The sequence below is a fragment of the Chlorocebus sabaeus genome, chromosome 12 (genome assembly GCF_047675955.1).
Source record: "Chlorocebus sabaeus isolate Y175 chromosome 12, mChlSab1.0.hap1, whole genome shotgun sequence".
NCBI classification, from domain to species: Eukaryota; Metazoa; Chordata; class Mammalia; order Primates; family Cercopithecidae; genus Chlorocebus; species Chlorocebus sabaeus.
The window spans coordinates 103,211,051-103,226,646 of record NC_132915.1 but is presented as its reverse complement, the minus strand read 5'-3'; the positions used below and the strand labels follow the sequence as shown (position 1 = coordinate 103,226,646).

The 15,596-nt window shown below is 54.9% G+C and overlaps 1 protein-coding gene across 2 annotated transcripts; it reads right to left on the bottom strand.

Moving 5' to 3' along the window:
• Positions 1 to 883: 883 nt before the first annotated feature.
• FPGS (folylpolyglutamate synthase) lies at positions 884 to 13,611 on the bottom strand. 2 transcript variants are annotated; one of them, XM_073021947.1, is made up of 15 exons: positions 13,594 to 13,611; positions 11,297 to 11,425; positions 11,158 to 11,211; positions 11,010 to 11,074; positions 8,444 to 8,558; positions 8,245 to 8,322; positions 8,049 to 8,110; positions 7,845 to 7,947; positions 7,220 to 7,297; positions 6,834 to 6,981; positions 6,647 to 6,736; positions 5,695 to 5,845; positions 5,451 to 5,529; positions 4,544 to 4,610; positions 884 to 1,759 (listed from the first exon to the last, which is right to left on the bottom strand). In XM_073021947.1, exons 2-15 carry the CDS (start codon positions 11,411 to 11,413, stop codon positions 1,350 to 1,352), a joined length of 1,617 nt encoding a protein of 538 aa, XP_072878048.1. In that variant the 5' UTR covers positions 11,414 to 11,425; positions 13,594 to 13,611; the 3' UTR covers positions 884 to 1,349. The 2 variants fall into 2 exon arrangements, with proteins under 2 accessions (XP_072878048.1, XP_008004322.1); XM_008006131.3 differs by lacking the exon at positions 13,594 to 13,611 and adding an exon at positions 12,955 to 13,143.
• Between the last annotated feature and the right edge of the window lie 1,985 nt (positions 13,612 to 15,596).

Genomic DNA, 15,596 nt, shown 5'->3' with positions numbered 1-15,596 from the left:
CCAGGGTGGGGTGAGGGCACGGGATAGGGCTGCTCTTGTCCTTGGCCCCCACTGGGCTGGCCTGGTGGCAGGGGTGGCATCCTGAACAGTAGCAGGAGCCAGTTCCCCTCTGCCACTCACCCCCTCGGCAGCACACCCCAGGGTCTCGGCTGCAAGAAAGCAAACACCAGGAGGCCCCATCCACGCTCTCACTCTGGGGTTCTGAACACAGGCCCTCGACTGCTCTGAGTTCAAATCCTGGACCTGCCACTTGTTGGCCTGTGACTGTAGGCAGGTCCCATGGCCTTTTTTTTTTTTTTTTTTTTGAGACGGAGTCTTACTCTGTCACCCAGGCTGGAGTACAGTGGCACTATCTCGGCTCACTGCAAGCTCCGCCTCCCAAGTTCAAGCAATTCTCCTGCCTCAGTCTCCCGAGTAGCTGGGACTACAGGTGTGCGCCACCATGCCCGGCTAATTTTTGTATTTTTAGTAGACAGGGTTTCACCATGCTGGCCAGGATGGTCTCCATCTCTTGACCTCCTGATCCGCCCGCCTCAGCCTCCAAAAGTGCTAGGATTACAGGCGTGAGCCACCGTATCTGGCCCCCATGGCTTCTTGAAGCCAGCCACAGTTCCCTCGTCTGTCAAATGGGTATAATTCTCCGTCACCAAGTCTATGCAAGGGGGTCTGCAGAAAGCACTGCCTGGCATATGGTCAACAGGCGTCAGTCCGGTCTTCTCATCTCACAGTCAGGCCACAGAGGCGCACAGGGAGGGAGGGACTTGTCCCAGGTCACACAGCCAGGCTTCCTCCACACCGCGCAGGTCCCTGACCACCAGCAGCCCCTCTCTCCCTGTCTCTGCTGAGGGAGCAGGGGGTCAAGGGTCAGTCGAAGGCTTTGCCATTTCTTTAAAAAACAAAGTTAAAGGCTTTAATTCACTCCAGCCACCCACTGTCCTAGGGTGTCCCAGGCAGAGGCCTTCTCCCTTCCCAGAAGGCACTGGGAGGAGGAAATCGACCACCCAGCACATGGCAGGACCCAGGGCCTAGCCAGGCAGTGCACACAATACGCTGGGCCTGAGCCAGGAGGCAGGCAGGGTATGGGGGGAGACAGGCTGAACGGCCAGGCCACTGCAACAGTGAGAGACCCGGGGAGCCCCTCGATATCTCGGCCAGGAGGAAGGAGAGACCAAGGCACAGAGCCTTAAAAAAGAGGATATCCTCTCCTGGCCTCCCATCCCAGAGCCCTGCTCCCTAGGCCAGTCTAGACAGAACCAGGAAAGCAGAAAACAAAAGGCACCTAGTATGTAAGTTCATGGGGAGAACGCAGGCAGGTGTGGGAGGCTCCCACCTCCAACCCCGGGCCTCAGCTACTGGGACAGTGCAGGCTCCAGCAGCTTCAGGACACCACCCACCAGGTGCAGGCTGCCAGTGACCAGCACATGGATGGCAGCAGCCTCATGGAGTACGCTGGCCCCACTGTGAGCCACAGGGTGGGTGAGGAGGCCCTTTGGGGGAGTGGGTGGCTGGAAGACAGGGTCTCGGCCTTGGCTGATCCATTGCAAGGCATGTGAAATACAGCTGAAGACGAGGGAGCTGGCGCTGCAGGTGTGGGGTGGGTGGGGCGCCAGCAGCAGGGATGTGGGCCCACCAGGCTCCGGGCTGGGGGCGTTCCAGAGGTCCGGGCTGGCCTGCTCTTCGTCCAGGTGGTTCCAGTGCTGCTGGTGTTCCAGGCAGCGGAGCAGAACCTGGTCCAGTGTCACCGTGAAGTTCTGTTGGTCTGTGGGGCACAGAGACAGGCATGTCAGCGAAGGGGAGAGGGAGTAAGGGACAGGAGTGGAGAAAGGGGCTGGTGCACCGTGAGCACCTGTTTAGCACCAAGCCCTTTACATCATCAGGCCAGCAGTCTCAGCTCATGGTCTTCTCCATGGACACAATGAAGAAACTGCAGCTCAGACAGGTTCCGTGACTTGCCTAAGGTCACAAGAGGCAGTGCCAGATACCCTGGCTCCACAGCTTTTGCTCACTAGGTACCATTTCCCCACCCTGGCCTCATTGTCTCCATCTATAAAATGGAAATCCAGCTGGGGACCATCACCAAGTGGGCATTTCTGGGGTTGCTGGTTAAAAATGCAGATTCCAGGCCAGGCGTGGTGGCTCACGCCTGTAATCCCAGCACTTTGGGAGGCCGAGGCGGGCGGATCACCTGAGGTTAAGACTTCAAGATCAGGCCTGGCGCGGTGGCTCAAGCCTGTAATCCCAGCACTTTGGGAGGCCAAGACGGGAGGACCACAAGGTCAGGAGATCGGGACCATCCTGGCTAACACGGTGAAACCCCGTCTCTACTAAAACATAAAAAAACCTAGCTGGGCGAGGTGGCGGGCGCCTGTAGTCCCAGCTACTCGGGAGGCTGAGGCAGGAGAATGGCGTGAACCTGGGAGGCAGAGCTTGCAGTGAGCTGAGATCCGGCCACTGCACTCCAGCCTGGGCGACAGAGCGAGACTCCGTCTCCAAAAAAAAAAAGAGTTCAAGATCAGCCTGGCCAACATGGTGAAACCCCATTTCTAAAAAAAAAAAAAAATTTAGCCAGGCGTGGTGGCATGCGCCTGTAATCCCAGCTACTTGGAAGGCTGAGGCAAGAGAATGGCTTGAACCCGGGAGGGGGAGATTCCAGTGAGCTGAGATCATGCCATTGCACTCCAGCCTGGGCAACAGAGCGAGACTCCATCTTTTTTTTTTTTTTTGAAACGGAGTCTCGCTCTGTCGCCCAGGCTAGAGTGCAGTGGCCGAATCTCAGCTCACTGCAAGCTCTGCCTCCCGGGTTTACGCCATTCTCACGCCTCAGCCTCCCGAGTAGCTGGGACTACAGGCGCCTGCCACCTTGCCTGGCTAGTTTTTTGTATTCTTTAGTAGAAACGGGGTTTCACCAGGTTAGCCAGGATGGTCTTGATCTCCTGACCTTGTGATCCACCCGTCTCGGCCTCCCAAAGTGCTAGGATTACAGGCTTGAGCCACCGCGCCCAGCCAAGACTCCATCTTAAAAATAAACAAAAAACAAAAATTAGCTGGGTATAGTGGCGCGTGCCTGTAGTCCTGGCTACTCGCAAGGCTGAGGTGGGAGAATCATTTGAATCTGGGAGGCAGAAGTTGCAGTGAGCCAAGATGGCACCACTGCACTCCAGCCTGGGCAACAGAGCGAGAGTGTCTCAAGAAAAAAAAAAAAATGCAGATTTCAGAACTCTCCCCAGCCAGACTGATGTGGGGACTGGAGATTTTTTTTTTTTTTTTTAAGACAGGGTCCAGGGTCTTGCTCTGTCACCCAGACTGGAGTGCAGTGATGCAATCATGACTTCATGACTCACTGCAGCCTCCACCGTCCAGGCTCAAGCGATCCTTCCACTTCAGCCTCCTAAGTAGCTAGGACCACAGGTGTACACAACCACACCTGGCTAATTCTTCTATTTTTTTTTACAGAGATGAGGTCTGGCTTTTAACTCCTGGGCTCAAACAATCCTCCTGCCAAAATGCTGGGGTTACAGGTGTGAGCCACCAAGTCCAGCCTGGGACCTGTATTTTTTACACTATTTCAAAAATTTTTAACACGACACATAGTAAAAAACACATTTTACATTGCAACCCAGTACTCACATACTTATACATATGCCTGGAACAGAATGACCTTCGCCAAATAGGACCTACCCTTACTTTGTGCAATGCACACTGGTATTTTCTATTATACTCTGTTTCGTATAAAATTAAAAATGCTGGCCGGGTGCAGTGGCTCACGCCTGTAATCCCAGCACTCTGGGAGACTGAGGTGGGCGGATCATCTGAGGCCAGGAGTTTGACAACAGCCTGGCCAACATGGCAAAACCCTGTCTCTACTAAAAATATAAAAATTAGCTGGGCATGTTGGCACATGCCTGTAATCCCAGCTATTCCAGAGGCTGAGACATGAGAATCATTTGAACCCAGGAAGCAGAGGTTGCAGTGAGCTGAGATTGTGCCACTATACTCCAGCCTGGGTGACAGAGTGAGACTCTGTCTCAAAAATTAAATTAAAGAAAAAAAATTTTTTTTGAGACGGAGTCTCGCTCTGTTGCCCAGGCTAGAGTGCAGTGGCGTGATCTTGGTTCACTGCCAGCTCCGCCTCCTGGGTTCACACCATTCTCCTGCCTCAGCCTCCCAAGTGGCTCAGCCTCCCAAGTGGCTGGGACTACCGGCACCCACCACCACGCCTGGCTAATTTTTTATATTTTTCAGTAGAGACAAGGTTTCGCTGTGTTAGCCAGGATGGTCTCAATCTCCTGACCTCGTGATCCACCCGCCTCGGCCTCCCAAAGTGCTGGGATTACAGGCATGAGCCACCGCGCCTGGGCAAAAATTTTTAAAAATAAAATTAAATAAAGTATACTTTGGTGTATAAAAGAGTATAAGTACACTAAAGTGTGCTTATACAGTAAAACAAATTTATTTTCTACCCCAAACCTCCAGTCTGGAAGCCCCCACTGCCTACCTCAGGGACCCCTGCCCATCCCCAGGGGCCATGCCTCTCACATCTCACCTGCATTGCCTGTGGATGACACCTCTGTCAGGTTGGGGCAGAAGACGGCATAGTCAAACTGGCACGGCTAGAAGGCCAAGGGAAACACCTGGTGTCAGACCCCGGAAAGGATGTCCGCCGACTTCCACGTGACCCCCTGAGCCCACATCTGGAGACGCAGCCTCCCTGACAGCTAGAATGACGCTGTATAAACCCAGCCAAGGTACTTCAGCACCCTGCCCCCATCTGCCTCAGTATACCTTGCCTGGCCTGTGGCCTGAGCAGCAAAGCCCCAGCCTACTGTACAGATGGGGGAACAGACGCCACAGGTCAAGGGGACTTGCTGAAGGTCACTTAGATAGTGAGGAGACCCCAAATCCAGGCTGGAAAAAGGCTGTGGGTAAATGGGAGAGGTTCTGGATACAGCCTCAGCCTCCTGGTCTGTGAAATGGGAGTTGATACCTAGGGGCCACTTCAGCCCTGACAGCTTGGGCAGCCTCAGTTTCCCCAAGCAGAGAAAGGCCCAGTGACTCCTTCAACCAAACTCAAGAAGCAGGTACCCTCAGCAGCAACCCAGTTTTATGGAGAGGCAAAGTGAGGCTCAGGGAAATGCCACCTCTCACCCAGTCTAGGGTGATATGCCAGTGCCAAAGGGGCATGACAAGTGAGTCCAGAGTTTACACCTTTAGCCACGACGTGGCCCTCCTCTTAAGCCTGGACTTGAGTCTAGACACGCGGGGAAATGAGTAATGACCTATGACTGGACTCCCCGTGGCCCTGGAGCACCTGGCGGAACCAGCACACGCAGCTCCTCACATCTAATCCTCAATACAACTCAAGAGAGTGGGGATTGGCACCCCCCAGGGTCACACCGTCAGACCCAGGGCTTCAGGACTGTCTGCCGCCCACCCGCAAGTCGGCCCCTCACCTGCAGCAGTTTCAGCAAGGCCGCCGGATCCCGGTCCCCGGTAGCATTGAAGAGCAAGACTCGAACCTCAGGTCCACTGCTGCAGGGGCGAGGAGCTGGGTCAGAGGGCGCCGCCCATTCTCCCAATCCCGTCCCCGCCCTTCCCCACGACCCCGCCCCTCCCCACGGGCCCGCCCCGCCCTTCCCCAAGATCCCGCCACTTCCAGTGAGCCCGCCCAGGCCCTACCCCATCCCCGCCCCTCACCCGCTCGGCCTCTCTCGGCCCTGCAGCGCCTGGCGGAACCAGCGCACGCAGGCCTGCACGCTGCTGGGGGTGTGCGCGCCGTCCAGGTACCAGGTAAGGGGCCCGCGCCGCAGCACCTGTGTCCGCCCCAGCCACTCCGTGTTCCGAAGCCCTGGGGGAGGACAGCAAGGCAGTCCTCCAGGTCCTCTCCCATCGCCGTCCTCAACTCCGCACACACACTGCTGAGGCCGGTCTCCCCTGCAGGCTGCGCCCGCTCTCAACACTCTGAGGACCCCGGCAGCCCAGGAACTTCTTACTAGCACCAGTCAATGGCTTGGCCTTTTCGGCTGCCTCATCTGGTGGAATCTTTCAGGCAACTCTGAAAGGGTCTGCTATCATATATGATTCCCGTTTGACAGCCCGAGAGCGCTTAGCTGGGGCCGGGATGTGATGCGAGGTCAGCCTGTCTCCAGGACCTTGTCACTTGCCCCTGACAACAGGCGTGGCACAGTGGGCCCACTATTTGCTACAGGGGCTTAAAAGCATGAGCACCCGCTGGGTGCTGAAAGCTTTGGGGGAGGCAAGAAGCAGGTGACTGGATCACCGTCCTCCAGAACCTCAAGGTCTGATAACAACAATAGTGACAGTGACAGCAGCTTCCACTGGCTGGCACTTTATCCCACATTGGCCAGGCCCTGCACTCAGCACCTTAGTGATGTCACCTCAGCGAATCCCCACCACAGCCCTTGGCAGTGGCTCCTATCGTCATCCAGTTTGGCAGATGAGAAGACAGGCTCAGAAAGAGTTCATGAGCTCGGAGGTTTGCTGACATCAGAATCCTTTCTCTTAAGCACCACTTCAAATTCTCTCTATCTCCCAAACAGAAAACCAAAAAAAAAAAAAAAGGAAAAAAACATCTGAAGGGGCAGAGACACACGCAGTGGTCCCAGCTGGGCAGGAAGGTCCAACTCACCAAGCCGCATGTGGGATGTGGGCTGGAACACGGGTGCCAGGGGCAGCTGCCACAGGAGCCCCGGCCTGGATGCCTTCAGCTCCCCGGCACCTGCAGGGTGTGTGAAACCAAGTGTGCCCAGGACCCTCCTAGGCAGGCTCCACAGGTGCCACCCACCTGCCTGCCCACTCAGCTGCCCGCCGCTCACCATGGTGGTCCTGCCGCTGCAGCCAGCAGTGGGCCAGTTGCAAGGCCAAGGCGGCGTTGGACCGCTGGTGCTCCCCGTCCAGGCCCAGGGCCAGCGGCGGCCCCCCTTCCTCCAGGGCCTCCAGTGTCGGACACAGGTAGAGAGGACACTGGGGGAGACAGGCAGGAGCGTGTCAGCAGAGGCCCTCCCTGACCACATCAGCCCTCACAACTCTCCCCTCCCCCAGCCACCAAGCCCTGCTCCCAGAACTGAGATGTGTTCCAGCTGGCCTGGCAGCTTCCTCACTGCACAGATGAGCAGACTGAGGCCCCAGAGGACGCAGTGCCTCCTCAAACAGGAGGGACACACGCCCACCCTGCCGCTGCCCCCATTCCAATCAGACTTACTGAGATCTGCTGGGCTCGGTCCCTCAGCACTGCCAGGGGACCTTCAGGTTGGAGCACAGTGAAGGCAGGGACACCTTGCTGTGGAGGGAACAAGGAGAGAGAAAGGGCTACCTAGCGTCCTCCACACTGTTATCTCTGGCCTCCACATCCCTGGGTCTGGGCTACCACTGGCTCTCATCCCTCATGTTTCTTCTTTATTTCTGTTTTTTTGAGAGGAAGTCTCACTCTGTCACCCAGGCTGAAGTGCAATGGCACAATCTCAGCTCACTATAATGTCTGCCTCCCAGGTTCAAGTGATTCTCCTGCCTCAGTCTCCCCAGTAGCTGGAACTACAGGCGTACACCGCCACACCTGGCTAATTTTTGTATTTTTAGTAGACGGAGTTTCACCATATTGGCCAGGCTGGTCTCAAACTCCTGACCTCAGGTGATCCTCCTGCCTCGACCTCCCAAAGTGCTGGGATTGCAAGCATATAAGCCACCATGCCCAGCCATCCCTCATGTTTCAATGGGGAAACAGTCTGGAGAGGAGACTCAACTTGTTCCAGTCACACAGTGAAGCCAGGATGAGAATGCAGATGCCCAGGCTTTCCATGTCTCTCCCATCCCCCAGTCTGCCTGGTCACCTTAAAGATGCCCCCTTTCTGCCATGCGATCTTCTCCACCGTGTCCCCCAGGAGGCTGGTGTGGTCGATGCCAAGAGAAGAGACTCCGCACACCACAGGCTTCCTGCAGAGGAGGAAAAGGCCATGAAGCTCTGCTGAGCCACTAGGCAGCAGGTGAGGCTGTGCTCCTGGCTGCCACTCCTCGCCCCAAGCAACTGTGCTCACCTGATAATGTTGGTGCAGTCATAAGCCCCGCCAATGCCCACCTCCACCACCGCCAGGTCCACCTGCCAAAGACCAGAGGGCATGGCAGGGGGTATGAGGGTGCCCAGAGGCCACATGGAAGCAGGGAGCCCCCAGGCCTGCTGAGGTTCCTGTTCCCAAGGCCTCAGATGCAGGGTTCTAGGGAGAGGGCACACACCTTCTCTTGGAGGAAGACGTGGAAGGCCATGAGTGTCAGGAAGCGGAAGTAGGGGGGCATGGAGACACAGCTGCCATCCTGTGGCACAGGGACATGTCAGGGCCCAGAGCCCCTGCAGCCCCTCCTCTGGGGACATAGGGTGCTGGAACATGTAGCACCCCCAACCCCACCCACCCGCCAGCCCTCTTGCGTGGGGCACCTTGGTCTCCTCCAGCCGGTGGTAGAGGCGCCAGAAGTACTTGGTGAAGAGCTCAGGACTGATGGGCTGCCCGTTGATGCGGATCCGCTCCCGAACCTGCACCAGGTGGGGAGAGCTGCCGGGACAGCTGGGGTCGTCAGGACTCCCTTCCCGAGCATCCTGGCCTTCCCCCACCCTGCAGGGGCTGAGGCCACTGGCCTCGGTGCCTCACCTCTCCTGTGTCCCTCGGTTTGTTCCTGGTGCCCCATCCCCCCGGACTATCTGTAGCCCCCCCAGTCCTGCCCCTCTTCTATCTCCAGGTCTCTGCACCTGGCTCACCCTATTAACCACACTGGTCTCAACGAAGACAGCGCTCTCGCACATCCAATGGTCCCATACCAATCAGTCACTCTGCTGACATCTGTCCCACAATGCCATCTGTCTCACAGCTCGCAGAGACAAAGCCCACGAGCAATGTTCAAGCTGCAGCCCTGGGCTGGCCCTCAAGGCCACATAGGCCCAAGTTGAAGGCTAGGGTTTTTATCCCCAAAATGACTGTAGTTTTTATTTTTACTTATTTATTTATTTATTTTTGAGACAGGGTCTTGCTCTGTCACCCAGGCTGGAGTGCAGTGGCACAATCTTGGCTCACTGAAACCTCCACCTCCCGGGTTCAAGTGATTCTCATGCCTTGGCCTCCCAAGTAGCTGGGACTACAGGTGCACACCACCACGCCTTGCTGATTTTTGTATTTTTAGTAGAGACAGGGTTACGCCATGTTAGCCAGGCTGGTCTTGAACTCCTGGCCTCAAGTGATTTGCCCGCCTGGGCCTCCCAAAGTGCTGGGATTACAGGCATGAGCCACTGCGCCTGGCCCAAAAAATGATTTTAGAAGACAGGTTGGTGCCTTATGTTTCAATCCTCAAAGACACTCCGGTAGTAAGTCCTCCTCTCCATCTCTTTATTTGAACAAGAACTGTTTAGGGAAAACATATTGGCTTGAAATGACCTTAGGCAGCTGATTTCAGAAGTTCCTGGTGATGGGCTTAGGAGACATGCGTGACACAGGAAGAGTGATCCTGGTTCTACCTGGCCATCCTCTTGTGTAAGTCTAGACAAGTGAGACCAAGAGGGGGCGCTGTCTCCTGGGGAAAGCCACAGCAGAGACTGGCTGAGCAGAAGGGCTCGTATCTGCAGCCCCCCTGGGAGACCTTAACATGGATGGCACAGGCCACCCTTATCATTTAAGCCCTTTCAAGGCAATTTTCTCCTTACTCTAAAGACGTACTAATTGATAAATAGCTCTATGTGATTTTAAAGTTATATAAGGACTTTACTTTTTTTTTTTTTTTTTTTTTTTGAGATGGAGTTTCACTCTTGTTGCCCAGGCTGGAGTGCAATGGCACGATCTCGGCTCACCGCAACCTCTGCCTCCCAGGTTCAAGCAATTCTCCTGCCTCAGCCTCCGTAGTAGCTGGGATTACAGGCATGTGCCACCATGCCTGGCTAATTTTGTATTTTTAGTAGAGACGGGGTTTCTCCATGTTGGTCAGGCTGGTCTCGAACTCCCGACCTCAGGTGATCCACCCGCCTCGGCCTCCCAAAGTGCTGGGATTACAGGCGTGAGCCACCGCACCTGGCATTTTTTTGTTTTTGTTTTTCTTTTCTTTTTTTTTTTTTTTTTTAATAGAGATGAAGTCTCACTATGTTGCCCAGGCTGGTCTCAAACTCCTGAGCTCCAGTGATCCTCCCACCTTGGCCTCCCAAAGTGCTAGGATTACCGTTGTGAGCCAACACACCCAACTTGGACTTTAAGTTATTAAAGAGACATCTGACCATCTGACTATTCCAGTCATGTAATTTTTTTTTTTTTTTTTAAGACAGTGTCTTGCTCTGTCGCCCAGGCTGATGTGCAATGGCGTGATCACCGCTAACTGCAGCCTTGACCTCCCAAGGCTCAGGTGATCCTCCCATGTCAGCTGCCCAGAGTGCTGGGATTATAGGTGTAAGCCACCACACCCAGCCTTCCGCTACATAGTTTATACATTAAAGTTGTTGCCCCTTCTCCAATTTTTTTTTTTTTGTTGTTATGAAAATTAAGGCCAGGCACAGTGGCTCATACCTATAATCCCAGCACTTTAGGAGGCCGAGGTGGGCGGATCACTTGAGGTCAGGAATTCAAGAACAGCCTGGCCAACACAGTGAAACCCCATCTCTACTAAAAATATAAAAATTAGCCTGGTGTGGTGGTGGGCGCCTGTAATCCAAGCTACTCGGGAGACCAAAGCAGGAGAACTGCTTGAACCCGGCAGGTGGGGGTTGCAGTGAGCCAAGATCGCGCCATCGTACTCCAGTCTGGGCGATAGAGTGAGACTCAGTTTAAAAAAAAAAAAAAAAAATTAAAGGTTGCCATAAACATGGGCCAATATGGTAAACGCACTGTATGTTTATTGAATGAATAAACATTGGGCAGAGAGACATGTAGCTGACCTCCTGGGGGTGACCCTGGTCCTGAAGCACTGGCTGGTTCCATAGCCCCCCAGGGTCCATTGGGACAGAGACACCACATCCCTCCACAACCCAGTACCTAAAGAATCCCGTCTTCAGGCCATAGCTTCGGAGGATACATTCCGTGAAGGCACAAGTGGAGCCCTTGAAAGAAAAGGGATTGTCTGGGCAGGCTCTACCCCACCAGCCACTTAATAGACCCCATACCCCTGGGTCCTGCCCCTCACCTTCCCCTTCGTCCCAGTGACGTGGATGATGTTCAGCCGGTCCAAGTCCTCCACCTGGGACAGACAGACAAGGTCCCCACCTCAGCTACGGGAATCACTAATGGGGGTGGGAGGTGGTCCCTGGCTCTCTCTACCTTACCTGCAGCCCACTCCGTGCCAGGTACAGTTCCATGGCTTCCAGCTGTGTCTGGGGGTCACCCCGCTGGCGCTTCACCTGCTCCAGGTAGCCAGCATTGGTCTGCAGGGTATTAAGCATGCGCACGGCATCCTGGCAACCACAGTGCCCAGGTGACAGGTTAAGGCTCACTCAGGGTCCACAGGCACAGAGACACCCAGCAGACCAGTGGCCAAGCCAGGGCAACAAGGCCAGTACCAGGCCTGCCTGCCGTGCCAGCCCCGTTACTTAGCCTGTAGGTTAAGCAACAGAGAGTATGGCATCTTTCCAGCTCTGGCAAATAGGGGAGCCTAGGGCAATTCAGCCCCACCCAGGGAGTGCCACACAAAGAAGATGGCATGAGGCCGGGCGCGGTGGCTCAAGCCTGTAATCCCAGCACTTTGGGAGGCCGAGACGGGCGGATCACGAGGTCAGGAGATCGAGACCATCCTGGCTAACACGGTGAAACCCTGTCTCTACTAAAAAATACAAAAAACTAGCCGGGCGAGGTGGCGGGCGCCTGTAGTCCCAGCTACTCGGGAGGCTGAGGCAGGAGAATGGCGTAAACCCGGGAGGCGGAGCTTGTAGTGAGCTGAGATCCGGCCACTGCGCTCCAGCCTGGGCGACAGAGCCAGACTCCGTCTCAAAAAAAAAAAAAAAAGAAAATAGAAAGAAGATGGCATGACTAACGGGCTAGCCTTCCTTCCTGCCCAGGCTCCCCCGACTTTACTCCTGGGCCTTTGCCCTCATTCTCTCTAATGGGGTCCATTGCTATATTGCTCCCTGCCAGGGCGGGGCCAGAACTACAGAAGGTTGGGGTATTCGAATTCTGGAGTTCCCCGAAGCTCCATCCCAACCTTCATGACTCTGGGGTTCCACATTCCAACCCATAGAAGAGCAACTGAGAGGGAGGAGGGGTGTGCCACGGGTCACTCAGCCAGGAAGGCAGGTAGGTACTGCTTCAGGAGGGTTCACAATGGAAGTGGGAGTGGAGGTGCTATTTCCTTCCCCTTAGGCCTCATATTCCGTGCTTCCCACCCTCAGGACCTCAAGGCTGGTTGGAGGCCCCACCTTCATCAAACCAGTGCCACTGGTTTGACTGGCATCAGGTTCTGGTCTAGGGCAACTGGCTCTTGACACAGCGCCCGCGGACATTTTCTGTTTTCCAGGTTCTGGCGCCCTCCACTACCCCTGATAGTCCTGCCTGTCCCCCAATTCCAGGCACTTGGATCCCCAATCTTCTGAATCCTGGACACCCCACCCCCAGATCAATACTGCTGGATCTTTCAAGCCTGAATTCCTGAGTCTCTTCCCTCCCCTCTTTCCCCACTCCCACTGCCGGTTCAGACTCCGGGATCACTGGAACTCCAGAACCACCGCTGAGCCTCTGGGCTTCTGGATCCCAGCTCCAGCGACCCTTCCCACTCTCCAACCCGGGGCGGGGTCGCTATAGTCTCCGAATTCCCAGACCCGGGCCCAACTTCCTGGTCCCTGTCCCCACCCCCAGACTCCAGGATGTTCCGCCTCCCGAGTCCCCCAGTCCAGGGCTCCCGGTACCCTCTGGGCTAGCGGAGCCCGGATGTTCTGTGGCTCAGCGCAGGCCCACGTGTCGTCGCGCCCCGGCCTGCAGGCCCGCCTGATACCTGGTACTCCATGCTGGGCTCCTGCAGCACCGGCCACGCGCTCAAGCCCCGCTGCGCGGCGACCTGGGTCGTTACGCCGCGCGCAGACGCCGCTGCCAGGAATAGAGCTGCGCGCAGGTGGTTCCGCGCCCGCGACATAGCCCCGGCGACCTCGGCAGCGCGCTAGGCCCGGGCGGGAGACGCCCTGCCCCGCCCCCCGCCAATCAGCGCAGCGCCGCCTCACCCCGCCCCCCGCCAATCAGCACAGCACCGCCCCACCTGCCATCTATCAGCACGGCCCTAAACTCCCCCGACCAGCCCCCTTGCGCCGCTAAAAAGCCGCGCCTCCCGAGTGCACCATCCTGGTGAGGGGAAGGCCTCGGGACCATGTTTATGAGTGGCACGCTCTGGGGCGTCCCCTCCCTTAGCGGGCACGCACTCCTTTTGTCACCATCCTCCCAAGGCCCCCCGCAGCACGTCCCAAAATAGCCGGTCCCAGTCAGCAGCCCTCAGTCTCTGCTCCGAACAGGGATAGGATGACAGAGCTGCGGACACCTGGGAGACACCTCTAAACAGCTGCTGCTGTTTAGAGAATGGATTGGAGGGCCACCAGGGGATGGTGGAGCAGTAATCCTTCTTTTCTGTGAGTGAGGAGGATACCTATTTGTCGTCCTGAAGTTTTCAGAGCTTTCTCCCATCTATTAGCTTCTTGGCCCCACCTGCTAGCATGAAATAGTTGCATGGTGAAATCCTTTTGACAGCTGAGACCCAGAACCCGGGAGGAGGAAGCTGCAAACAACCCACTACGGAAAATCAGTCTGATAAAAGGCAGTCCTTCAAATGATTGATGGAGTTTCCGTACCTCCTTCCCCTCTCCCTCTTCCCAGCATTGGGAGAAAATATTTATGAGACATTGTTTGATTTCGAAATAAGCAAGTGATGTTTTGGGAAGAGTCTGTCATTGGCTGGACTTCTGCTCTTCACACACTGCTGGAGTGTCCCGACCCTGGCCCCGTGGGAGATAGAGAATTTCTTCCCTCTCTTGGTTTCCTTATTTTTAGTCATTGAAACTTTCTCTATACATATGCATGCATATAGTTTAATGACTGCATAAACATAATCAAGAGACTGGACGCAATGGCTCACATCTGTAATCCCAGCACTTTGGGAGTCCACAGTGGGCAGATCATGAGGTGACGAGTTTGAGACCAGCCTGGCCAAGATGGTGAAACACCATCTTGACTAAAAATACAAAAATTAGCCGGGTGTAGTAGCAGGTGCCTGTAATCCCAGCTACTCGGGAGGTTGAGGCAGGAGAACTGCTTGAACCTGGGAAGCGGAGGTTGCAGTGAGCTGAGATCACACCACTGCACTCCAGCCTGGGTGACAGAGCAAGACTTTGTCTCGGAAAAAAATAAATCATGAGGGCCGGGCGCGGTGGCTCAAGCCTGTAATCCTAGCACTTTGGGAGGCCGAGACGGGCGGATCACGAGGTCAGGAGATCGAGACCATCCTGGCTAACATGGTGAAACCCCGTCTCTACTAAAAAATACAAAAAACTAGCCGGGCGCGGTGGCGGGCGCCTGTAGTCCCAGCTACTCGGGAGGCTGAGGCAGGAGAATGGCGTGAACCCGGGAGGTGGAGCTTGCAGTGAGCTGAGATCGGCCACTGCACTCCAGCCTGGGTGACAGAGCGAGACTCCGTCTCAAAAATAAATAAATAAATAAATAAATAAATAAATAAATAAATAAATCATGAGGCTTTAAATATTTTTATTTTGATTACTCCCTCCCCCTCCCCCCATACACACACAAACAGTTCCTCCTCTGGCAATCCTGTTGACAACTAAGTATATGTCCCACAGTTTTCTATGCTCATGAAACCAGACACACCTAGACATCTATAGGGTCTTGCCAATGCAGGTGACAATGTTTTTTGCCTCTTAGCTTTTCAAAAATTTTTATTTTTAGAGACAGGGTCCCAATCTATAACTCAAGCTGGAGTGCAGTGGTACGATCATAGCTCACTGCAGCCTTAAACTCCTGCCCTCAAGCAGTCCTCTCACCTGGGCCTACAAAAGTGCTGATCACGGGCATGAGTCACCATGCCTGGCTGCAACTTAACTTTCTTACTCAATGACAAGCTTATTATTTTCTAAGACATTTACTTAGCAAACACTTTTTTTTTATTTATTTAGATGGAGTCTTGCTCTGTCACCCAGACTGGAGTGCAGTGGCGCCATCTTGGCTCACTGCAACCTCCGCCTCCCAGGTTCAAGCAATTCTCTTGCCTCAACCTCCCAAGTAGCTGGGACTACAGGTGCGTGCCATCACACCCGGCTAATTTTTGCATTTTTAGTAGAGATGGAATTTCACCATGTTGGCCCGGCTGGTCTTGAACTCCTGACCTCAGGTGATCCACCCGCCTCGGCTTCCCAAAGTGCTGGGATTACAGACTTGAGCCACCATACCCAGCCCTTCGCAAACACTTTTAGTACGTCTCCAGATTCAGACACTGCTGTAAACGCTTCTGACACAGTTGCTCATTTAATCTTCATCACAAACCCATGAAATAGGTACTAGTATCATATAGGCCCAAAGGAGTAAAAGCATATGCTCAAGTCACAAAACCAAGATTTGACGTCTGGCCCCAGAGTCCTTATT